General features: G+C 49.0%; 1 protein-coding gene across 1 annotated transcript in view; it reads left to right on the top strand.

Moving 5' to 3' along the window:
- The window catches only part of ccdc33 (coiled-coil domain containing 33), a 340,583-nt gene that overhangs the window by 184,082 nt on the left and 131,257 nt on the right, over nucleotides 1-25,244 (top strand). The window contains 1 exon segment of the mRNA XM_085972306.1: nucleotides 21,730-21,859. Within this exon segment, the coding sequence (XP_085828432.1) occupies nucleotides 21,730-21,859 (130 nt within the window).

Raw genomic sequence — 25,244 nt, 5'->3', positions numbered from 1 at the left:
CACAGACAGTCACCCGAGGCCGGATTTGAACCCGGGTCCCTGGCGCTGTGAGGCAACAGTGCTAACCACTATGCCACTGTGCTGCCCGAGGGAGTGCCGCACTGTCGGAGGCGCCGTCTTTCGGATGAGATGTTAAACCGAGGCCCCATCTGCCCTCTAGGGCGGACGTAAAAGATCCCATGTCACTATTTCGAAGAAGAGCAGGGGGAGTTCTCCCCGGTCGGCGTCCTGACCAGTAATTATCCCTCAATCAACATCACAAAAACAGATGATCTGGCCATTATCACATTGCTGTTTGTGGGAGCTTGCTGTGTTCAAATTGACTGCTACGTTTCCTACATTACATCAGTGACTACACTTCAAAAAGTACTTCATTGGCTGTAAAGCGCTTTGAGGTGTCAGGTGATCATGAAAGGCGCTATAGAAATATAAGTCTCTCTCACAATGGTTTATCATAGAATCATAGAATCATAGAGTTTTACAGCACAGAAAGAGGCCCTTCGGCCCATCGTGTCTGCGCCGCCCATCCATCCCTGTCCAGTCTAATCCCATTTTCCAGCATTTGGTCCATAGCCTTGTATGCAAAGGCATTTCAAGTGCTCATCCAAATGCTTCTTGAATGTTGTGAGGGTTCCTGCCTCTACCACCCTTTAGGCATTGAGTTCCACATTCCAACCACCCTCTGGGTGAAAAAGTTCCTCCTCAAATCCCCTCTAAATCTCCTGCCCCTTACCCTGAATCTATGCCCCCTTGTTATTGACCCCCCTACTAAGGGGAAAAGTTCCTCTTTGTCTACCCTATCTATGCCCCTCATCATTTTGCACACCTCAATCAGGTCCCCCCTCAGCCTTCTTTGCTCCAAGGAAAACAACCCCAGCCTGTTTAGTCTTAACAACTTTTATTTTATTATTGACAAGAGAAATCCTGACGTAGAATCTTACAGCACAAGAAGGAGGCCATTCGGCCCCTTGTGCCTGTGCCGGCTCTTTGAAAGAGCTACCCGATTATTCGCACTTCCCCCCCCCCCCCGCCACTGCTCTTTCCTCCAGAGCCCTGCAAATATTTTCCTTTCCAATTCCCTTTTGAAAGTCACTATTGAACCTGCTTCCAGGCAACGCGTTCCAGATCATAATAACTCGCTGTGTAAAAACGTTCATAAAACATGAATCAAATTTTCTCCTTTTATCATCGGAATGAATTCATAACTGGAAGCGAAACAAGTAGCACCGTAACCGCTCCCCCAACGAAACGATGGTTCAGTGGGTTGTAAGGAAGGGGCGCGAGGCCAAACATTAACCCATCTGTTCAGGTGCTGAAACCCACTGTTTATTTCCAGCATTTTATTTCAGGTTTCCAGCCTCTTTAAAAAAAAATCTCCGCACTGGATTAGATTTAATTCTTGATCACTCCTCAACCAGTCAGCTCTACTCCAACCTCAGCAGCCTACCCTTGAAATTACCGTCTGTGATACTGGTGGCCCAGCACTTAACGCATTCACCCGACATTACCTTGTGTCTGCTGTGTAAACTGAGGCGTTCATCCGTTTAAAAGCAAGTGGGTCAGTGCATTTGTTGAAATAGCAGACAAAGGAATGTCATACAAATGCCTCCCGTCCCTTGCGAACTACCAGCCCATCTCCAACCTTCCCTTCAGGCAGATTCCTACCTTGGGCATTTTCCAGCGAGGAGCAGCACTCGCTGGGAGCGCAGGTCGGAATACCCGGAACCACAGCCCCCCGATTGTCCGGCCCTTATGGGCATGCGCTCCTCCCCTGAATGATTGCCCTCGCTTCACTGTGCCCAGGCAATCCAAAACGCCGAACTTCAGGTCCAGGATTCGCCACTAGCTGAAGACATGGCCTCCCTCCCTCCCCACCCCCAAAGAAAGCATCCTGAACGCACGTGGCTAAGTCCACAAGAGTGAAGGATTAAAAAAATTCATTTATGGGATGTGGGCATCGCTGGCAAGGCCGGCATTTATTGCCCATCCCTAATTGCCCTTGAGAAGGTGGTGGTGAGCCGCTGCCTTGAACCGCTACAGTCCGTGTGGTGAAGGTACTCCCACAGTGCTGTTAGGGAGGGAGTTCCAGGATTTTGAACCAGCGATGAAGGAACGGTGATATATTTCCAAGTCAGGATGGTGTGTGACTTGGAGGGGAACTTGGAGGTGGTGGTGTTCCCATGCACCTGCTGCCCTTGTCCTTCTAGGTGGAAGAGGTCGCGGGTTTGGGAGGTGCTGCCGAAGAAGCCTTGGCGAGTTGCTGCAGTGCATCTTGTAGATGGCACACACTGCAGCCACGGTACGCCGGTGGTATAGGGAGTGAATGTTTAAGTTGGTAGATGGGGTGCCAATCAAGTGGGCTGCTTTGTCCTGGATGGTTTGAAATTCTAAATAATAGTGCCATTTGCATAGCGAATGAGGATGTCCCATGTCTCACAGAAGGGAGTCTCAAACATGACGTCCATTCTGTGATGAGAACCCCTCACAGGCAGCGAGATGGCTGACTGGCGAATCTGGCTTTGGTGCTAGTGGTTGAGGGCAGAACGTTGACCGGGACATTGTTGTAAACTGTGTCCAACGGAGATGAGCACTCCCTTAAATCTCCTTCTTAGGCAGTCCCTCGGAACCGAGGATGACTTGCTTCCACACTAAAAATGAGTTCTCAGGTGACTGATGAGTCCAATGCGAGACCTACAGTCTCTGTCACAGGTGGGGCAGACGCTGGTTGAAGGGGCGGGTGGGTGGGGTGCTTGGGTTGACGTGCACTTCTTCCGCTGCCTGCGCTTGGCTTCCACTTGCTCCCAGCGGAGAGACTTGAGGTGTTCGGCGCCGTCCCGGATGCTTCTCCTCCACTTTGTGCGGTCTTGGGCCAGGGATTCCCAGGTGTCGGTGGGGATGTTGCACTTTTTCCAAGGAGGCTTTGAGGGTGTCCTTGAAGCGTTTCCTATGCCCACCTGGGGCTCTCTTGCCGTGTCGGAGCTCCAAGTAGAGTGCTTGTTTTGGGAGTCCCGTATCGGGCATGCTGACAATGTGACCCGTCCATCGGAGCTGATCGGGCGTGGTCAAAGCTCCGATGCTGGGGATGTTAATGATGCTGTGTTGTCGTGATCATGCCTGTCTAGATTAAAAGAATCACACGAGGGTAAATTGAGCCATCCCAGGCTCTCGGCGATTAACCATACTTAAGGGAGCACAGGGGGTATAAAAAATGGCAGCGACTGCGGCCAGCGAGGTTGAAGTAGTCGTACATGCTCAGTTTCAGCGCTTTTTCAGTTGTTCGCTAACTGAAAAGAAAATATTGTCGGCATTACAAAGAAAACACTTCCAGAGAGAAAGGAGGGGAGGGGGTGGTGAAAGGAGATCGCTACTGCCGAGCACAGCCGCGTCAGGCAAAGAAAATCTGCTCCAGCAAAACACAGTAAACGTCCACTTTTATTAATTTTATTTTTATTAATTTTCTTATTTTTATTAATTTTCTTCTCCTTTGCCTTCACACCGAGCTTGCGTACCGTACAAATAAATCTCCGCAACCCTCCCCCCCCGTGCGAAAATATCACATATTAATACTTAAACCAAGCATTATTATACATTATTAAACCAACCCATAGCTCCATAGATTTAGGCCTGCGATATGACTATACTATTATACATTCATACTTAAACCACCACAGATTTATGCGCAGAAGGCTTCTGCCCAGCGTCCGGTTCATTGGCAGCAGTCACTCTGATTAAAAATAAATTCCTCTTGGACTGATAGCCAATCGACAGCCTCTTCAAAACTCCGCCTGCCTTTCTTTTTCCTTGAACTCAGTCGGGCGGGGAAGTAAAACGGACTGCTGATTCGCGATCGCCCGTTTCGCCTAGCGCAGGCAGCGCAAGGAGCGCCCGTCAACCCAAGCACCCCACCCGCCCGCCCCTTCAACCACCATCTGCCCCCACCTGTGACAGAGACTGTAGGTCCCGCATTGGACTCATCAGTCACTCGAGAACTCATTTTTAATGTGGAAGCAAATCATCCTCGGTTCCGAGGGACTGCCTAAGGAAGAAGAAGCCGAGTCTCTACCCACCGCCCTCCCCCCCCGCGAGTCGGCGATCGGGGGGGTGATGCCGCGGCGCTGATTCTCCCACTGACTGAGCACGGCTCCTCACCGGAAAACCGGGCGGGAATGCTGCATTTACCTCATCATGTTGAACCGGCACCTAAATAACTGGAAATCTCTGTTAACCGGCAAAATTCAGGAGTAGGTTCAGGTAAGTTTTACTTCATATTAGTGGCCGTTCCTGGATCTGTGGCTGTGTAACTGGGGTTCGCGCACTTGTTGCTAAGCAACAGGGACGCTTGGTCTGTGGCCGGAGTTCCTGCACATGTTGCTAAGCAACAGGGAAGCCTGGATTTGTTGCTGTGTACGGAGCTCTCGTACCTTTTAAACTATACCTCTCTGTAATCCGGACTTTTTGATAAACCGGCACCACAGCGGGCCTGTTGGTGCCAGATAATAAAGAGTTTCCTGTACTCCAGGTAGCGATTCTCTCTCTTAAAAAGGTACAGCTCGACTACTTTGGAGTAATAAACCTGTCTTGGCCGGTCGTGCAGAACACGCGTTAGCCAGTCGGCCGCCCCTTATACCCTCCGCCCAAGAGGAATTTATACTTCCTGCGTGCGCACAGAGCGAGCTAATTCTGGCATCTCTCCACGATGAGGAGATGTCCACATTTAAATGATGTCCATGTGCAGCTGGCTGGCGTAACTGACACTGACGTCAGTTTCAGGCACAGACCCACTCTCCAGCTTAGAATATTTATGAATGCACACACCCCCCTCCCTCCACTGCCCCCCACCCCACCCCCCCCCCCGCCTGCAAGCCCCCAGGTAATTGGTTTGAAATCAAATTTTGCAGAGGCCAAGCTACTGTCTGACACCAACAATCACCTGTTTTATTCTCAAAAGTAAAAAAAGGGTAAAAAAAAACCCCACCTCTGCCGAACACAATTTCCAACACTGAAAGCAGGAACGAGGACTACATCTGACCCTTTCGTGCTATTAAGGTTGAGAGCTCATCTTTTCTATGTATATGCAAATGCTGCTCATTTACATCGAGAAGATTACTGGCAAAACTACAATTGCCGAGGGGAAACTGGCCCTTTGTGACACTGATGAGATTGCTCCTGCATTGTTTGATGTACAGTAATGCTCACCGCCTTCTGATTAGTACGGACGTGCGGGTGTGTGTGTGTGAGGGCGTGCATGTGTGTGAGCGTGCACGTGTGTGAGGGTGCGCACTTGTGTGATACGGACGGATGTGTGAGCGCGTGCATGTGTGAGTGAGGGCACACGTGTGTGTGAGGGCCCGCGTGAGTGAGGGCCCGTGTGAGTGTGCATGAATGTGTGTGCGAGGGCTTGTGCACGTGTGTGAGGGCGCACACGTGTGTGTGCATGAATGTGTGAGCTCGTGTGTGAGGGCGTGCGCGTGTGTGAGTGTGCATGAATGTGTGAGCGCGCGTGAGTGTGCATGCACGAGTGAGCGAGTGTGAGGGCGCGCACGTGTGTGTGAGGGCCCGCGCGCACGAGTGTGCATGAATGTGTGAGCGCGCGTGTGTGTGCGCGTGTGTGTGTGAGGGTGCGCACGTGTGTGAGGGCGTGCGCACGTGTGTGAGGGCACGCATGTGAGTGTGCATGCACGTGTGTGAGTGCATGTGGGCATGCGTGTGAGAGCGAGAGAGATGGATGGAGGGAGGGAGGGAGGGAGAGCCCCCTGCAAATATTGGGCAGCCCAATCCTAACTTCCGAAAGACAGTAGGGATGAATCTTGACTTTGTGCGATAGTGTAAGACGGATGATAGCGAGTCGGCAGCCTGTTTCACATCTCTTCCGCTTTTTATTTCCATTGAAGTCACTGGAGCCTGAAGAAACTACCTCTGAGCGGAGAATTTGTGACGAGCTTTCTTTTCCACTTTGTGTTTTTTGTCCTCTGCCGCCTCAGGGGAACGTAAAAGATCCCGCAGCACTATTTTGAAGAAGAGCAGGAGAGTTCTCCCTGGGTGTCCTGGACAATATTTATCCCTCAATCAACATCACTAAAATCAGATGATCTGGTCATTATCACATCGCTGTTTGTGGGAGCTTGCTGTGCGCAAATTGGCTGCTGCGTTTCCTACATTACAACAGTGACCACACTTCAAAAAGTACTTCATTGGCTGTAAAGTGCTTTGGGACGTCCTGAGGTGGTGAAAGGCGCTGGTAGAAATGTTTGTTCTCTTTCTTTTATTCAACCACGAAGATCTTGCTCCCATCAGAGACACGCGTGCTGCCCAGCAGGGATCGGGGGGTTAGGAGACAGTAACCAGGGACAGGAATCCTGGCTGACTTTCCCCTCCCTTCCATGGGGGGGCGGGGGGTGGTGGATCAAGGCTGATCGTAGAGTCCCACTGAGATCACCCTAACTCAGCACAGAGCAGAAATGGGCAGCTTGATAATGGGGAAGGCTCGTTTCAAGCAGACGCTTGCGGGTTAAGTTCTGTCTGATAACGCCCCTGTGAAGCACCTTGGGACATTTGAGTACGCCAAAGACACTACGGAAATACAAACCATCGTTGTTGCTGGTTAGTGCACATCCACTATCTCCTTAATCGGAATGACTGAGCATAAGAACATAAGAACATAAGAAGTAGGAGCAGGAGTAGGCCATACGGCCCCTCGGGCCTGCTCCGCCATTCAATAGGATCATGGCTGATCCGAACCTAGACTCACGTCCACTTCCCTGCCCTCTCCCCGTAACCCCTAATTCCCTTATCAGCTAGGAAACTGTCTATCTCCGTTTTAAATTTATTTAATGTTGCAGCTTCCACAGCTCTCTGAGGTGGCAAATTCCATAGATTTACTACCTTCTGAGTGAAGAAGTTTCTCCTCATCTCAGTTTTGAAAGGGCAGCCCCTTATTCTAAGATTATGCCCTCTAGTTCTAGTCTCACCCATCAGTGGAAACATCCTCACCGCATCCACCCGATCAAGCCCCCTCACAATCTTATATGTTTCGATAAGATCGCCTCTCATTCTTCTGAATTCCAATGAGTAGAGGCCCAACCTACTCAACCTTTCCTCATAAGTCAACCCCCTCATCTCCGGAATCAACCGAGTGAACCTTCTCTGAACTGCCTCGAGAGCAAGTATATCTTTTAAATATGGAAACCAAAACTGTACGCAATATTCCAGGGAGCGAAGGGAACATTCCTCACGCGCCGGTCCCACCAAGATCCTTTTCACTAAACGTTTAGGAAATTTCTGTCAGGAAGCCAGTTTTTCCCGACCCATTTCAATTAAAAAGAACACACAGAGTGGTAATTAGTGATACAGGAACTGAATTTCTATCATGATGCACTTGCTGGCAACATATTGGTTCAGAGGTCAGGGGACAGTGACCATGAACAGGAATCCTGGCTGATTTCCCTCTCCCAGATGCAGGGGCGGGGGCGGGGGGGGGGCCTAGGGTTGATTGTAGTGTCCCAGTGAGAGACCCAGCCCGCGATCAGCTAGCTCAGCACTTGGCTCAGGCACTCCTTTCAGCTGCTGCTGTATCTGAGTCCCAGCAGATAAAAACTCTAACCTGTAAACCTTGTGCGATGACCAATGAGCCTTACTGACTCTTTGGCATTAGATGAGATGCTTTACTTTGGGGACAATATTAAATATTGGGAAGACCAAAGCCATTGTTTTCGGTCCCTGCCACGAACTCCATTCCCGAGCCACTGACTCCATCCCTCTCCCTAACATCTGTCTGAGGCTGAACCACTCTGTTCGCAACCTTGGTGTCATATTTGACCCTGAAATGAGCTCCCGACCACATATCCGCAGCATAACAAAGACCGCCTACTTCCACCTCCGTAACATCGCCCATCTCCGCCCTTGCCTCAGCTCATCCGCTGCTGAAACCCTCATCCATGCCTTTGTTACCTCTAGACTGGACTATTCCAACGCACTCCTGGCCGGCCTCCCACATTCCACCCTACGTAAACTTGAGGTCATCCAAAACTCGGCTGCCCGTGTCCTAACTTGCACCAAGTCCCGTTCGTCCAGCACTCCTGTGCTCGTTGACCTACACTGACTCCCGGTTAAGCAGCGCCTCGATTTCAAAATTCTCATCCTTGTTTTCAAATCCCTCCATGGCCTCGCCCCTCCCTATCTCTGTAATCTCCTCCAGCCCCACAACACTCCAAGATATCTGCACTCCTCGAATTCTGGCCTCTTGAGCACCCCCGATTTTAATCGCTCCACCATCGGTGGCTGTGCCTTCTGTTGCCTAGGCCCTAAGCTCTGGAATTCCCTGCCTAAACCTCTCCGCCTCGCTACCTCTCTTTCCTCCTTTAAGACGCTCCTTAAAATCTACCTCTTTGACCAAGCTTTTGGTCACCTGCCCTAATTTATCCTTATATGGCTTGGTGTCAAATTTGTTGTCTTAAAATACTCCTGTGCAGCGCCTTGGGACGTTTTACTACGTTAAAGACGCTATATAAATACAAGTTGTTGTTGATAGTGGATGGTTGTTCAGTGTGTGGAGGGAGGGAGGGAAGGAGGGAGGGAGGGATGGAGGGAGGGAGGGAGGGAAGGAGGGAGGGAGTGATGGAGGGGGAAGAAAACTTGTCTTCCTACCACAGTCTCTGCTCTGGTCGTGGCTCCTATTGGCTGCGCTCCAGAGAGATGTTGGAGGTGTAACTCCCTGCTCACCCATCACTTCCAGTTACTACATTAGAGGCGAGGAGCCATGGAAAAGGACAGGAAAAGCCAAGGGATACCCACCAACAAATTATTCATTAAAAAAACAACACGGCTGAGCCTGTTTTTTATTAGAAATGGATCTTGATGTTACTGCCAGGACCAGCCAGTATTTATGCTCTTTCGAAATACACACATTGCTTGAGAGGTCAACAGCTAGCGGTAATTATATCAGGATAAGATTGATTTTTCTGCCTTACTCGTGCTTTTTCACGATACTGATCTGTCCTTCTCTGAAAGACAGATGATATGCGATTCATTTTCGAAAAAGATTTCATGTATATTCCACTCATTAATCTCCGCTTTGCACAATTCTTACAGAAATTCCATCGTGGCGAAGCTGTTATATCGGAGAGCTGATGGTGCTCAATAAATCAATCTTGCCGGATTATCGTTTATCCCGGGCCTGCACTCCAGTAAATCGTCATTGTGCTCTTGTTTAAAGTACATTATGCACCTCACACAAAGAGGTCACAGAATGGCTGGGGACGGAGTTGGTAAAGTGTCCCCTTGGTGCTGCAGAGAGAACTTTTCCGAGGTTAGGGATGAGGCAGTCATGCATTCAGCACAATGTAATACCACCCAGGATTTACTGGGTGCAATGATCCAGTCTTATAGGGAACATAGGAGGCCATTCAGCCCCTCGAGCCTGTTCCGCCATTCGATGAGATCATTGCTGATCTGTGATCTAACTCCATATACCCGCTGATGTAATAAAACTCACTACGCACTTGGTTTGAGTATAAAGCAAGGCTTTAATCAACTTGTTTCAGAACATGGAGGTCTAGTTGTACTTCACTAGTTCCTGTTTACAAAATGTCCCTGGACAAGCTGGGCCCACGCCTGAGTATTTATACTCCTTGGACGACGCCACCAGCTGGCCGTCCAGTGTTATTTCATGAGTCTTTCTTCATGGATCATAAGATTCATAACAACCGCCTTTACCCCATATCCCTTAATACCTCTGGTTAACAAAAATCTATCAACGTCAGTGTTCTTGCTCAGGCGAACATCCCCAGCATCGAAGCTTTGACCACGCTCAATCAGCTCCGATGGACGGGTCACATTGTCCGCATGCCTGATACGAGACTCCCAAAACAAGCGCTCTACTTGGAACTCCGACACGGCAAGAGAGCCCCAGGTGGGCAGAGGAAATGCTTCAAAGGCACCCTCAAAGCCTCCTTTGAAAAAGTGTAACATCCCCACCGACACCTGGGAATCCCTGGCCCAAGACCGCACAAAGTGGAGGAGAAGCATCCGGGAAGGCGCCGAACACCTCGAGTCTCTTCACCGGGAGCAAGCGGAAGCCAAGCGCAGGCAGCGCAAGGAGCGCATGTCAACCCAAGCACCCCACCCACCCCTTCAACCACCGTCTGCCCCACCTGTGACAGAGACTGTAGGTCCCGCATTGGACTCATCAGTCACCTGAGAACTCATTTTTAATGTGGAAGCAAGTCATCCTCGGTTCCGAGGGACTGCCTAAGAAGAAGATCAATCTCAGATTTAAAATTAACAATTGATCTAGCATCAACATGGGAACAGGAGGAGGCCATTTAGCCCCTCGAGCCTGTTCCACCATTGAATGAGATCATGGCTGATCTGTATCGTAACTCCATCTACCCGCCTTGTCTCATACCAGTGAAGTAACAACTGACCAGAGGATTGCACTGAAACCTCTTTAAACCCTTTTAAATAGGATCGAGACCCATTTCCAGAACTGGCTGAGATCTAGGTGCGAGTTTCCGAGATGAAGGGGAATATCTCGGAGCTCAGAGTGCCCTCTGGAATTTGCCAGGGTTTCTTTAAAAGAAATTACACAATTTGCAACGCTTAAACAGTTCAGGGGCTCTCTGGTTGTGTTACCAATGGCGACTGGCGATATAGTGATGGATGCAGTCGGTGGATGAAGGATTTCCCTACAGAGACATTCATAGAGACTCTGATAAAGCCTCGTACGCTAACAAAGTGACATTTATGATACTTTAGAGTGAGAAGAAGCACAAATCTATCATTGCGAATCAGTGCAGTGATTGAATGAATCCTGCCCTGGGTGCTGTAAAATGAAAACAGTAAGAGCCCGCGGCCACTGGGAGACAATGTCGAGAAATCCCCGCCCTGAGGTCGATTAGAGGGTAATTCCTTCTGTGCAGATTGGCAGCTGCTTGTACATCCCTGGCCCCTCCCCCCAAAACCCCAGCAGGAAATGACTGGCTTTCTTCTTCTTTAAAAGGACTGTTTCGCGCCTGTACCAATATACGGCAGAACTATTTTATAAGAACATAAGAAATAGGAGCAGGAGTCGGCCATTCGGCCCCTCGAGCCTGCTCCACCATTCAATGAGATCATGGCTGATCATCGACCTCAACCCCGCCCGATCCCCATATCCCTTGATCCCCCTAGAGTCCGAAACTGTTGTAGATGTAAGGGAGTGAATTAGTCACCTTATTTTCTCTTCATCTGATCTCCATTAACTGCACTTCATTCAGGCACTTCCTCAAGAAATGTGCAAGTTAGTAACACTATACTTACTGTAGTACAACAACAACCTCCAATTATATAGCGCCTTTAACGCAGTAAAACGTCCCAGGGCGCTTCACAGGAGTGTTATCAGACAAAAATTGACACCGAGCCACATGAGGAGATGTTAGGACAGGCGACCAAAAGCTTGGTCAAAGAGGTAGGTTTTAAGGAGCGTCTTAAAAGGAGGAGAGAATGGTGGAGAGGTTCAGGGAGGGAATTCTGGAGCTTAGGGCCTGGGCGGCTGAAGGCACAGCCACCAATGTTGGAGCGAAGGTGGGGCCCATTGTTCATTGAATGCATTAAGCAAGGGCAGGGACTACAGCTTACATCTAGGCCGTGCTGTACTAAACAGGTTTACACTTGAACCAAACTACCACAGGAGTTTTCTGCTGTTCCCCATAGATTGTCGGCTCAGATCCTCGCTTCATTCACCTCTCCTCGGACGTTGCAGAACTGCGACCCTTACCCTACTGCTGCTTGATCATCTGTGGCCTAAACCCAACAGCTGCTGAAGGTTGTGGGTTTAAATCCCAAACCAGAGCCTTGAGCACAATAACCTAGGCTGACACTCTCCAGTGCAGTGCTGAGGGATTGCTGCACTGTCGGAGGTGCCGTCTTTTGGATGAGACGTTAAACCGAGGCCCGTCTGCTCTCTCGGGTGGATGTAAAAGATCCCACAACAACATTTCGAAGAAGAGCAGGGGTGTTATCCCCAGTGTCCTGGCCAATATTTATCCCACAATCAACATCACTAAAAACAGATGATCTGGTCATTATGTCATTGCGGTTTGTGGGAGCTTGCTGTGTGCAAACTGGCTGCAAATGACAACAGTGGCTACACCTCAAAAGCACTTCATTGGCTTTAAAGCACTTTGGGACGTCCTGAGGTCGTGAGAGGCGTTGTATAAATGCAAGTCTTTCTTACTTTCTCTGGTCTGTTTGGCCCTAATTTCACACTGGGCAAGAGACTGTAAAAGACTCTTATAAAAAAAACTTATGTTAGACCCAAGGCTGTTTTCTACTTATATAAGTATCATGACCACAGGCGCAGTTTGAGCTCACCAAGGACTCAATGCCATGTTTCCCTGGGGGGGTGGAATGAAAACCACGTTAATTAATGGGAAGCATTGATGTGGCATCTGCGTTTAACAGTCCCGTTGGGAAAGAAACATTAAAAATAAAAGGAATTATTTAATACTTGATTTTAAGCTGTGCTATTTGAACAGAGTACACAGTGGGGGGATTGTAGAATACCCAGTCCATCATCCTTATGTTTCGTTTAGTGTTAGCTGGTCTCCGTTGCATTCTTGCCTCTGCGAGAGGAGGTTCTTGTGAAGGGATAATTACTAGCCCTAGCCCTTTCGGGCTACCCCAGATCAGGCGTATTCCCCAGACGTTCACCCTCAACTTAAGTTAGAGATAGCCGAATTCCATAAGATGCTTAAATGGGTCTAAAGTTTCAGGCTATCTCTCCCTAAAGGAAAGGAATGACTAAAGATGTTACCGTCCTCCGGATAGTACTTTTAATAAGTTGAACTAGACTGTAACCTTCCGGATAATATAAGGGTCCGGAATACCCCCAGAATTCTGCAATTCCTTACAAAAGAGTGTACAGAATTTGTGGGTTCGCGAGGCTATATAGAATTACTCTTTGAGACAATTCTAAAAATATATAGTTTTAATTAAGAGCCGACATTCAGTTAACATCTGTTGAATCAGTTGCAACATTAACAATTCAAAATACAATTAGCTTACATTTCTTATTTCGCAGAGATCCTTATTCTCAAATCTTTACTTCGTTACATTTCTTATTTCTTACTTATTTCTAAATCCAGAACATCCACCAAAATCAATCTGATTTCCCGAGACTCATAGTTAAAGACTTACAGAGATGCCTCTGGAAAGTTGAGAAACGCCCTGCCCGTTCAGCGTGTTCTGACTTTTCTGTTAAAAAGGTCTTATTTTTATACCCTTTTGGCATTGGTTTCTTCTTTGATGTTCTCTGCTGATGTCAGCTAATTGTCTTTATTGATCCCTCCTTCGAATGCTTTCGAATGCTTTCTATTCAATTCTTAATATTGGCTTAACTGCTTCTTAGCAGACATTGGCCCAGAAATTCGGGTCGGGGGCTTCCCGCGGGTGCAAGCCCCCGACCTGCACTTAGCTACCGCGCCGACCGTTGAGCTGTGGGCCCCCATGGAATTCCGATCCTGGGCCTCCTCCAACTGCCGGCGCGCAGTGCTTGCATATCCCAGGGGCACAGTTAGTTCGAAGCGTCCCCTGGGATCATGTGGGCCATGGGGAGCCAATCGGAACAGGGAATGCCCATTCATAAGTTTGACAGGAAGGCTGTCAAACTTATAAATACTACGGGCCCCAAAACATCACTAAATCTTCAAATAAATTTTAAAAAAACCCATCACATTTTTAAAATAAACTATAAATTACATGAAATAACTATTTTAAACAATAATTTAAATTTTTGAAAAAAATAATTTTATTTTCTAACGGGGCTAAAAATAAACTTACCTTGCTTTAAAGTATTTAAAAATAATAAACCTGTGGAAAAAATGTTTTAATTTTAATTAATTCAGCACTTACCTTGTAATAAGCAGGCCTTGCGACTGCTTTTCACATGTCTAACTTCTGGAGACTTACGTTCCCGGGAAAACCTGCAAAAAAAACGTAAGTTCGATGCGCACACGCTGCCTCTCCCGCGCACGCGTTCGACCTCAACCCCTTCTTTCAGGGGAACAGAAGTGCCGGTTTCCCACGCATGCGCAGTGCATGCAGGAAACCGGCACTTCCATTGGGCTTACGGGTGAGTACCGCGTGCGTACTCACCCATGGAGACCCGAAGTTCTGGGCCAATATTGAGTCTCCGTGGTGGTCCACGTTTAATACAAACACAATGCAATTGCTTGGTGTCATCTATTGAAGTTATATCTTCAAAGTCTTGTTGGTATGGTTTTTACTATGTATATATTAAAGACACTTTAACCGTGTGTTTACTTGTTTTCTAGCTATCTCAATTGGTTGCATATTTAATTGTGTTTCCTGTCATCCAAGTTTAACATAAAACTATTTGACCAGCAGATGTTTCTTTACTTGATGTCATGTTTTCAAAGGCACATGCCTCTTTTAATGTTTGTGTTTCTGTTTTACATGTTAGCTCTTCACACTTTAACTGGGCATTCTCATTGTGTTCATTCCAAACCATAGACCTTTCGGAAGCACCAATGGTTTGCTTCAGTCTTTCATTGTTTTAGAATATTTAACTAATTCCCATTTCAAAGCTTGTTTACAACTTTGTTATCAACATTGATGTGCCTCAATAATTCCGAGACTCGATGTTAGCGAAACAAAACAAGGCTTTTATTAACTTAGAAGGTAACACGTAGTGGAGAGAGGTATCTTCCATCCGGAGGGCTGCAGTACTGGATATGAGGCCAGACTGAGCTTGCTTACATAGGGACCAGGTATGGGCGGAGCCCTACACACAACACATTCCAATATACAATACAATGGTGAGGAAACGGAACTGGGGGAAGGGAAATGAAACTGAAACCGACCACAGTCACAGGCAGTGATGAATGGAATATTTCATCACATTCACCCCTTCTATAGATTTAGTCTGTTCGGGGGTTTGATGGTCCTCTGCGACCGACGTGGCTGTTGCGGTGCCGCGGGTGTCGGCTGGGTGTCCCCGGTAGCCTCCTGGGTCTCTGCCGGGGGTGCCGCCAGGGTTGTTGAAGGGGTAGTTGGTGGGGGTGCCGTTGGTCGATGTTCTTCCGGGGGTGATGAAAGAGTAGTGGGTGGGTAAGAGTTGCTGCGATCGTTGTCGCTGCTATCGCCGTGGTTGTTGTCGTTACCGGCTGGGGCGACGTCTTTTATGGACACGGTGTCCTCCCTTCCGTCGGCGTGCCGGACATATGCGTATTGGGGGTTGGCGTGGAGTAGGTACACTGGCTCCACGAGAGGGTCCGTCTTGTGGCCCCTCACATGCCTTCGCACGAATACCGGACCTGGGGTGGAGAGCCATGACGGCATGGATACGCCTGAGGTGGATTTCCGGGGAAAGACAAACATTCGTTCATGAGGCGTGGCAGTACACAATAGCGACCGTATCGAATGGAGCACATCCGAGAGGACTTCCTGCCAGCGGGAGATAGGGAGGCCCTTGGTCCTTAGAGCTAGAGTGACTGCTTTCCATACTGTCCCGTTCTCTCGCTCCACTTGGCCGTTACCCCGGGGGTTGTAGCTGGTGGTACGGCTCGTGGTGATCCCCCTGGACAGCATGTACTGGCGTAGCTCTTCACTCATGAAGGACGCCCCCCTATCCGTATGGATGTAGCTCGGCATACCGAACAGGCAGAACAGGCTGTTGAGGCATTTAATGACCGTGGCGCTGGTCATGTCTGGGCAGGGGAAGGCGAATGGGAACCGGGAGTATTCGTCCACAATGTTCAGGAAGTAAACATTGCGGTCGACGGACGGGAGGGGGCCCTTGAAGTCTAAGCTGAGCCGCTCAAAGGGCCGTGTAGCTTTGATTAAGTGGGCTCTATCTGGGCGGTAGAACCGAGGCTTGCACTCAGCGCAAGTGCGGCAGTTCCTGGTCAGGGACCGAACTTCCTCAATCGAGTAGGGTAAGTTACGGGACTTTATGAAGTGGAACAGCCGCGTGACCCCTGGGTGGCAGAGGTCGTTGTGGAGGGTCTGTAGCCGATCCCCGGTGGCGCTGGCACACGTCCCTCGTGAGAGGGCGTCAGGGGATTCGTTAAGGGCCCCTGGCCGGTAAATGATGTCATACTCGAAGGTGGAGAGCTCGATCCGCCACCTAAGAATCTTATCATTTTTAATCTTCCCCCTCTGTTTATTATTGAACATAAACGCTACCGACTGCTGGTCGGTGAGTAGGGTGAAGCGTTTGCCGGCTAGGTAGTGGCGCCAGTGGCGCACTGCCTCCACGATGGCTTGGGCCTCCTTTTCCACGGAGGAGTGTCTGATCTCGGGCCCTTGGAGGGTCCTCGAGAAGAAAGCTACGGGCCGCCCCGCCTGGTTGAGGGTGGCCGCCAAGGCGAAGTCAGACGCATCACTTTCCACTTGAAATGGAGTGTTCTCGTCCACTGCCTGTAGCGTGGCCCGCTCAATATCCCGCTTAATGCTTTTGAAGGCGGTGTGGGCCTCAGCAGAGAGCGGAAAAGAGGATGCTTTCAAGAGGGGGCGGGCTTTGTCGGAGTAGTTGGGGACCCATTGGGAATAATAAGAAAATAACCCCAGGCACCTTTTCAGGGCTTTGGGAGTGTTGGGCAGGGGCAGCTCCCGTAGGGGGCGCAATCGGCCGGGGTCTGGTCCGATTTCCCCATTCTCCACCACGCTGCCTAGTATGCAGAGGCGCGTGGTGTTGAAAACGCACTTGTCCTCGTTGTAGGTGAGGTTGAGTTTTTGTGCGGTTTCCAGGAACCTCTCGAGGTTCGAGTCGTGATCCTGCTGGTTGTGACCGCAGATGGTGACATTGTCGAGGTAGGGGAAGGTTGCCTGCAAGTGGTGGTCATCGACCATGCGGTCCATCTCCCTCTGGAAGACCGAGACCCCATTCGTCACCCCAAAGGGGACTCTGAGGAATTGGTAGAGGCGTCCGTTCGCCTCGAAGGTGGTGTACGGGCGGTCCTCTGGTCTGATAGGGAGCTGGTGGTACGCTGACTTAAGGTCGATGGTGGAGAACACCTGGTATTGGGCGATTTGGTTCACCATTTCTGATATGCGGGGTAGCGGGTAGGCGTCTAGTTGGGTGTACCTGTTGATCGTTTGGCTATAGTCGATCACCATCCGTTTCTTCTCGCTACCCCTTACCACTACCACTTGGGCGCGCCACGGGCTGTTGCTGCGTTCAATAATGCGCTCTTTCAGGAGCCTGTCTACCTCGGTCGCGATAAACCGCCTGTCCTCCCAGCTGTACCTCCTGCTTTTGGTCGCTATTGGCCGGCAGTTAGGGGTAAGGTTCGCGAATAGCGAAGGCGGCTTTACCTTCAGGGTAGCCAGACCGCACACTGTGAGGGGCGGCTGGGACCCACTGTACTTGAGCGTGATGCTTTGGTGGTTGCACTGGAAATCCAGGCCCAAGATCACGCTCGCACATAGATTCTTCATGATTAATACTTTAAAATTATCATATACAGTTCCGTTAACGGACAATTGTACCGTGCAATAACCCAGAATGGTCGATGTCTGGGTTTTATCAGCCATAGAGATGGTACCCTGAGTAGGGACCACCTTTAGGGAGAGTTGTTGTGCCAGTTCAGGGTGGATAAAACTCTCCGTGCTTCCACTGTCAATTAAACATTTAACCCTGCACCCGTTTACCTCGATGTCCACCATTGATTTGGATAGCGGGTGCGGCCTGGTCTGGTCCACTGTGACCGATGCCACTGTAGGGCCCTGATCGAGACAAGATGGCGTCCACGCTGTCTGCTCATAAGATGGCGGACCCCACGAGGTCGGGCAAGATGGCGTCCAAGATGGCTGCTCCCACGGCGCGCACGCGGCGGTGGCGGGTTCTCCGGCGGTTGGTTTTCCGGCGGGGTTCCCTCTGCACACCTTCCCGAAGTGCCCCTTCTTACCGCACTTAAAGCAGGTGGTGCCTTTCGCCGGGCACAGGTTTCTGGTGTGCTTTGGCTGCCCGCAGAAGTAGCAGTTGGGTCCCCGACGCGTCGCGGCTGTCGTAGGGCTTCTGGGGGGAGAGCGGGGCCCCGACGGTGTCGGGCTGCCGGGCAGGGAAGATGTCTTCCAAGATGGCGGCGCCCTTGGTGCACACGTGGCGGCGTGGACGGCGCGGGCTGAAGAGTAGGCGTCCGAGTTTCTCTGGGCCACATCCAGGGATTGCGCGGTGTCCGCAGCCTGTTTCAGGTCCAATCCCGTTTTTTCCAGCAGTCTTTGCCGGATGTAAGTGGAGCTGAGGCCTGTGATAAAGGCATCGCGAACAAGCTCGTCAGTGTACACTGCGGCTTTTACATCTCGGCACTTGCAGTTTTTGCCAAGCATTTTCAGGGTGCCTAGGAACTCCTCCACCGATTCCCCAGGTCGCTGTGCGCGAGTAGCGAGCAGATGCCTAGCATACACCTCATTCGTAGGCTGCTGGTAATGCGCCTTTAAGATGTCGCAGGTGGCCAGGTACGTGTCGGCGTCTTGGATGAGGGGGTAAACCCGGTGGCTTACCCAATTCCGCAGAATTCCGAGTTTCATACTCGCAGCGTCCGTAGCGTCTTTGACGGCTGCAGAATTGTCCAGGAAGAATTCCATACACATAAACCAGTGTCCGAAGCGTGCTGATGCGTCCGGAGCATGCTGATCCAAATCCAAACGTTCGGGTTTCAGGAGTTGATCCATTGTGTTGAAAAATAAGTTAATAAAATTGATGTGCCTCAATAATTCCGAGACTCGATGTTAGCGAAACAAAACAAGGCTTTTATTAACTTAGAAGGTAACACGTAGTGGAGAGAGGTATCTTCCATCCGGAGGGCTGCAGTACTGGATATGAGGCCAGACTGAGCTTGCTTACATAGGGGCCAGGTATGGGCGGAGCCCTACACACAACACATTCCAATATACAATACAATGGTGAGGAAACGGAACTGGGGGAAGGGAAATGAAACTGAAACCGACCACAGTCACAGGCAGTGATGAATGGAATATTTCATCACAAACTGATCTTTTCTCAGGAGCCTGTATTTCTGTTTACAGCCTTGTCTGCTGAGACTTGTGTCTTTTAAACCCAGTACAGTCTGTCTTTTATTAATTAATAATATTAGAAACCTGTTCATGGTATCGTGTATTTCTCTGAATCATGGCTATTCCTTCACACTTGGTCAAAGTCTTGGCACTCCACTGCAGCCTAGGTTGCTCTCTCAACCAACACCATAAAAAAAAAATGAACTGACCATTCATCTCGTTAGTGTTTGTGGAATCTTGCAGTCCACGAAGTGGCTGCCGCATTTGCCAACAGTGGCTGCACTTCCAAGTAATTCATTGTATGTGAGGTGCTTAGAGAATGTGTTCTGAGAGGCAGCATTATATAGCTACTCTTTCTTTTGAGAGGTGATTGCATTGAAACATATAAAATTCTTACAGGGCTTGACAGGGTAGATGCAGGGAGGATGTTTCCCCTGGCTGGGTAGTCTAGAACCAGGGGTCACAGTCTCAGAATAAGGGGTCGGCCATTTAGGACTGAGATGAGGAGGAATTTCTTCACTCAGAGGGTGGTGAATCTTTGGAATCCTCTACCCCAGAGGGCTGTGGAGGCTCAGTCGTTGAGTATATTCAAGACAGAGATCGATAGATTTTTGGATATTAAGGGAATCAAGGGATATGGGGATGGTGCAGGAAAGTGGAGATGAGGTAGAAGATCAGCCATGATCTTATTGAATGGCGGAGCAGGCTCGAAGGCTCCTATTTCTTATGTTCTTATTTTTTTTGCCTATTCATGAATTCTGAGGTTTCTTGTGGGATGAAATGGATGACCCACCGTGTCACAACAACATTTATAGAGCGCATTTAACGTAGCAAAATGTTCCAAGGCGCTTAACAAGAGCGATATCAATACAAACAAAATTTGACACCGAGCCACATAAGGAGATATTAGGGCAGGTGACCAAAAGCTTGGTCAAAGAGGTTGGTTTTAAGGAGCATCTTAAAGGAGGAGAGTGAGAGGCGGAGAGGTTTCGGGAGGGAATTCCAGAGCTCAGGTCCATGTAATCAATTCAAAAATGTTCAAATCTGTTCCCTCTGCAGATCTACTAACCTTTGGCCGTTGCACCTCCCGTGTAGGGGAGTTCCGCCCTATTGACGGGGAAAGCGTCCTTTCTTTACGCTGGATTGTTATCTGCGGTTGTCGGTCTCTGGGACATGGCCTCAGCCAGAGCCTTTCTGCTGGCTCGCTGCAGACACACTTTGGTGCAAACACCCTGATGTGCCTCAATAAATCCGAGACTCGATGTTAGCGAAACAAAACAAGGCTTTTATTGACTTAGAAGGTAACACACAGAGGTGAATGTATCTTCCATCCAGAGGTCTGCCGTACTGGATGTGCTGCAGGCTGGGCCAGCTTACATAGGAGCCAATCGGTACCTCGTTGGGGGGGGGGACTCTGGAGCGGTCAGCAGCAGCAGCAGCACATTCCCAGTGTCTGAGAGGGGTCCCAGAGGGCGAGGCTGGTGGCACGTTGATGAGATAAGGTCAGCAGTGACAACCCTGAGCAGCTCGTCGGGGGACACATTGATGTTTCATCTCTTTTTTTTGTTTGCTCTTGGTTGTTTTTGAAAAGAGAATCTCTAATTATTATTGTAGGATCGCATTTAACATGTAAAGAATGACGCCAGAGCTTTTAAAGGGGCAGTATCTGTTTAAAAAACGCATTTACCTGACAGCCTCAATGTCACTACAGAGCATTTTAAGAAAGAAAGACTTGCATTTCTATAGCGCCTGTCACGACCACCGGATGTCCCAAAGTGCTTTACAGCCAATGAAGCACTTTTTGAAGTGTAGCCACTGTTGTAATGTAGGAAATGCAGCAGCCAATTTGCGCACAGCAAGCTCCCACAAACAGCAATGTGATAATGACCAGATAATCTGTTTTTTTTTTGTGATGTTGATTGAGGGATAAATATTGGCCCCAGGACACCAGGGAGAACTCCCCCCTGCTCTTCTTTGAAATAGTGGCTGTGAGATCTTTTACATCCACCTGAGAGGGCAGATGGGGCCTCGGTTTAACGTCTCATCTGAAAGACGGGGGCTAAAGTTGGGGCGCGAATCCAGAGTCGGGGCCTGACTTGATTCTGGAGCGAAGTGGAATCAGAAATGGCTTTGCAATGGCCCTGAGGATGCGATCTTATCGGGGTGTACAAGATTGTAAACCCAGATTGTATTGCAGTGTGTGATCAACCAACACCACTAAAGCAGACGATCTGGTCATTATTGATGCGCCTCAATAACTTCAAGGCTCAAAGTTAACTGGATAAAACTAGGCTTTTATTAGCAAAGAAAGATGCCTGTGTCTTCACCTAGCATTCTGCTGTTCTGCTGCAAGACAAGCCTGGGCTTGTCTTAAGTAGGGCCAGGCATGGGCGGAGCCGACACACCCAATGGGGAGAAAGGGGGCGGTGCAGTATGTACAATACAAGGTAAAAACACAGGAGCAGGCAATACGATATATGTAGTTAAATACAGTCTGATGAATGACATATTTCATCACAATTATCACATTGCTGTTTGTGGGAGCTTGCTGTGCGCAAATTGGCCGCTGCGTTTCCCACATTACAACAGTGACTACACTTCAAAAAGTGCTTCATTGGCTGTAAAGCGCTTTGGGACGTCCTGAAGTCATGAAAGGCGCTGTAGAAATGCAAGTCGTTCTTTTTTGATCTGTCTATCTTATTTTCTTTTTCACAGGTGTCTCATACAGGCTTCCCTCAGGAGCAACCAGTCTGGAACTATTCCTTCCTGTTCCAGGGCCGGGACTGTGCCACCATCTTCACTGCAGGAGCGGCCCTCATACTGGAGTACTATTCTATCATCACTGGTGGGTTCCCACTTTTCTCCGGCACTAGGTGTGAATGGTAAAGCTGTGTGGTTTCACTGAGGCCGGTTTGTCAACTTAAATCTCAGCTGGTTCACTTAATGCTCAGCGAACTTTGAACAAAGGTACCTTTAGGTTTAGGTCCCGGGGGGGGGGAGTGGCGGCAGAGCAGCCTCTGTGTGCCACTCTCCTGTCTCTATATAACGCCGCCGTGACAAGCTGGGCCATGTATCACGTGACAGACTCACGGTCCCTGTTCCTTAGGGGGTATGATTAAGATGTTTGCAGATGATACTAAAATCGGCTGTGTGGTCGATACTGAAGAAGGAAGCTGTAGACTGCAGGAAGATATCAATAAATTGGTCAGGTGGGTAGAACAGTGGCAAATGGAATTCAATCTGGAGAAGTGTGAAGTAATGTATTTGGGGAGGGCTAACAAGGAAAGGGAATACACATTAAATGGTAGGACACTGAATAGTGTAGAGGAACAAAGGGACCTTGGAGTGCATGTCCACAGATCCCTGAAGGGAGCGGGCCAGGTAGATAAGGTGGTTAAGAAGGCATACGGAATGCTTGCCTTTATTAGCCGCGGCATAGAATACAAGAGCAGGGGGGTTATTCTTCAACTGTATAAAACACTAATTAGGGCACAGCTAGAGTACTGCGTGCAGTTCTGGTCACCACATTACAGGAAAGATGTGATTGCACTAGAGGGGGTACAGAGGAGATTTACAAGGATGTTGCTGGGAGTAGAGAATCTTAGCTATGAGGAAAGACTGGATAGGCTGGGACTGTTTTCCTTGGAACAGAGGAGGCTGAGGGGAGACCTTATTGAGGTATATAAAATTATGAGGGGCCTAGATAAAATGGATAGAAAGGACCTATTTCCCTTAGCAGATGGGGTCAAAAACCAGGGGGCCCAGGTTTAAAGTAATTGGTGGAAGGTTTAGAGGGGATTTGAGGGGAAATTTCTTCACCCAGTGGGTTGTGGGGGTCTGGAACTCACTGCCTGAAAGGGCGGTAGAGGCAGGAACCCGAACCACATTTAAAAAGTACTTGGATGTGCACTTGGGATGCTGTAACCTGCAGGGCTACGGACCAAGAGCTGGGAAGTGGGATTAGGCTGGATAGCTCTTTGTTGGCCGGCGCGGACACGATGGGCCGAAATGGCCTCCTTCCGTGCTGTAACTTTCTATGATTCTATGACTCACGTGTCTCCGAGTCTGCCTCTGGAATAACGGGCCCAGATGGTGGCCTAGCGCGGTGACATCTCTGTGATGTCATGATCAGCTGATATTATGGTGATGTCACGATCCACTGACATCACATTGATGTCATGATCTGGTGACATGATGATGTCAATTGTCCAGTGTCATCATGGTGATGTTGTGCTGCAGTGACTTCATGAACTGGGAGAGTGGTTCATGGGCAGGGTCCCTTAATCATGATGTCACTGGAACTTTGTGGTGTTGTGATATATCTGTTGCCAGGCAGACTTTTTGTATGGACGTTTTTTTTGACGTATGGCAAAGTTCCAGGGACATCATGATTGAGGAACACTGCCCACCATTCACTTTCCCCATTTGTGACGTCTCTGGAGCATGACATCACAGTGATGTCCCCGGAGCATGACATCACCGTGACGTCACCGGAGCATGACATCACAATTATGACACCGGAGCATGTCATCACCATGATGTCACCGGAGCATGACATCACCACAATGTCACCGGAGCATGACATCACAATTATGAAATTGGAGCATGACATCACCGGAGCATGACATCACTGTGATGTCACTGGAGCATGAGATTACTGTGATGTTACAATGTGGCAGAGGGGAATCTCACACAAATACTTGTATTTCCTCCTTTTTGTTGGTGCACCCAAAAACACTTCCACATAAACTCCCGGCTGTGCTATTTTGCTAACCTGTTTATTTTAAACAGTGAAATGATTGCATTAAAATAGAGCAAATCTGTACCCCTTATCACGAGGGCAGACTCTTGAGACTCACAACTGTGTGTGTCTATCGCCGGGATGTCAGGTTTAGGAGTGTAAACATCAAGAGCTGCCTCACAGATGCCCGTCTCCCAGAATTCAAACTTGCACCTTACGAAAGCAGCTTTTGTGTGACATCTGATTCTGAGTTTGAGGAGGTTAGTGAGGCTCTGATTGGTCCCTGTGAGTCAGTAGCACCATAGACGCTCTTAGACAGAAGCCATTAGTCCAGAGACAGAACCATTTTAATTCCCCAGCTAATGAAGTTAGAATCACAGAGAGAGTAATCCTGTCTGTGTGTGTGAGAGAGAGACAGAGACAGGAGGGGGGTGGGGGACAAACCATCGCTCGGGTCAGACAACTGCTTGTAACCGATAACTCCTCAATTGTACTTTTAGAATTCACCGATTACTTGGGTAAATATAAAGTGGATTTTCTGTTCAGTGATGGATCAGGGACGCTGAATTTGCTCATTCCAAAGTTGTCTCTGTGCTGTTTTAATGGTGATATGGTTCCGTCAGTCAGAGGCCATTAGCTGCAGAGCACAGTTCACAGCTGACTAGGCCCCTTATTTCACTGTTAACTGCAAAACTCCACTTGGAGGGAGTGCAGCGCAGATTTAGCAGAATGATACCCGGACTGCAAGGGTTAAATTACCAGGAGAGATTACACAAACTAGGGTTTTATTCCCTGGAATTTAGAAGGTTAAGGGGTGATCTGATCGAAGTTTTCAAGATATTAAGGGGAACAGATAGGGTAGATAGAGAGAAACTATTTCCGCTGGTTGGGGATTCTAGGACTAGGGGGCATCGTCTAAAAATTAGAGCCAGACCTTTCAGGAGTGAAATTAGGAAACACTTCTACACACAAAGGGTGGTAGAAGTTTGGAGCTATCTTGCGCAAACAGCAATTGATGCTAGATCAATTGTTAATTTTAAATCTGAGATTGATGGATTTTTGTTAACCAAAGGTATTAAGGGACACGGGGCAAAGGCGGGTATATGGAGTTAGGTCACACATCAGCCATGATCTCACTGCATGGCGGAAGAGGCTCGAGGGGCTGAATGGCCTCCTCCTGTTCCTATGTTCCACTCCCACCCTCAGCATAGAGCCCTGTGGCACGGAACTGTACTCAGCTCGGAGCTCCGATTGAGAGTGTAGCCACACGCTCAGCCATTAAGAGATTTTGCTTAAGTTTTTATAAAATGCTGACAAAGTCCATCAGATTCCCTCGGGTTGACACAGCTCTGGGGTTTTACTCAATGCAGTGCCAAGTAGTCTCCTCCAGGACCTGCTCGAAAGTGAGATCGGTACTGCAGCCTCACTCTGGAGTTATACTGCCATTCTTACAAAGTGAAAGCAATATCTATTCACCCTTCGACCCCTG

The sequence above is a fragment of the Somniosus microcephalus genome, chromosome 32 (assembly GCF_052327205.1).
Source record: "Somniosus microcephalus isolate GS21.2 chromosome 32, FLI_Smic_1.0, whole genome shotgun sequence".
NCBI classification, from domain to species: Eukaryota; Metazoa; Chordata; class Chondrichthyes; order Squaliformes; family Somniosidae; genus Somniosus; species Somniosus microcephalus.
The sequence above is the reverse complement of the archived record's forward strand: the minus strand, read 5'-3'. Positions and strand labels throughout refer to the sequence as shown.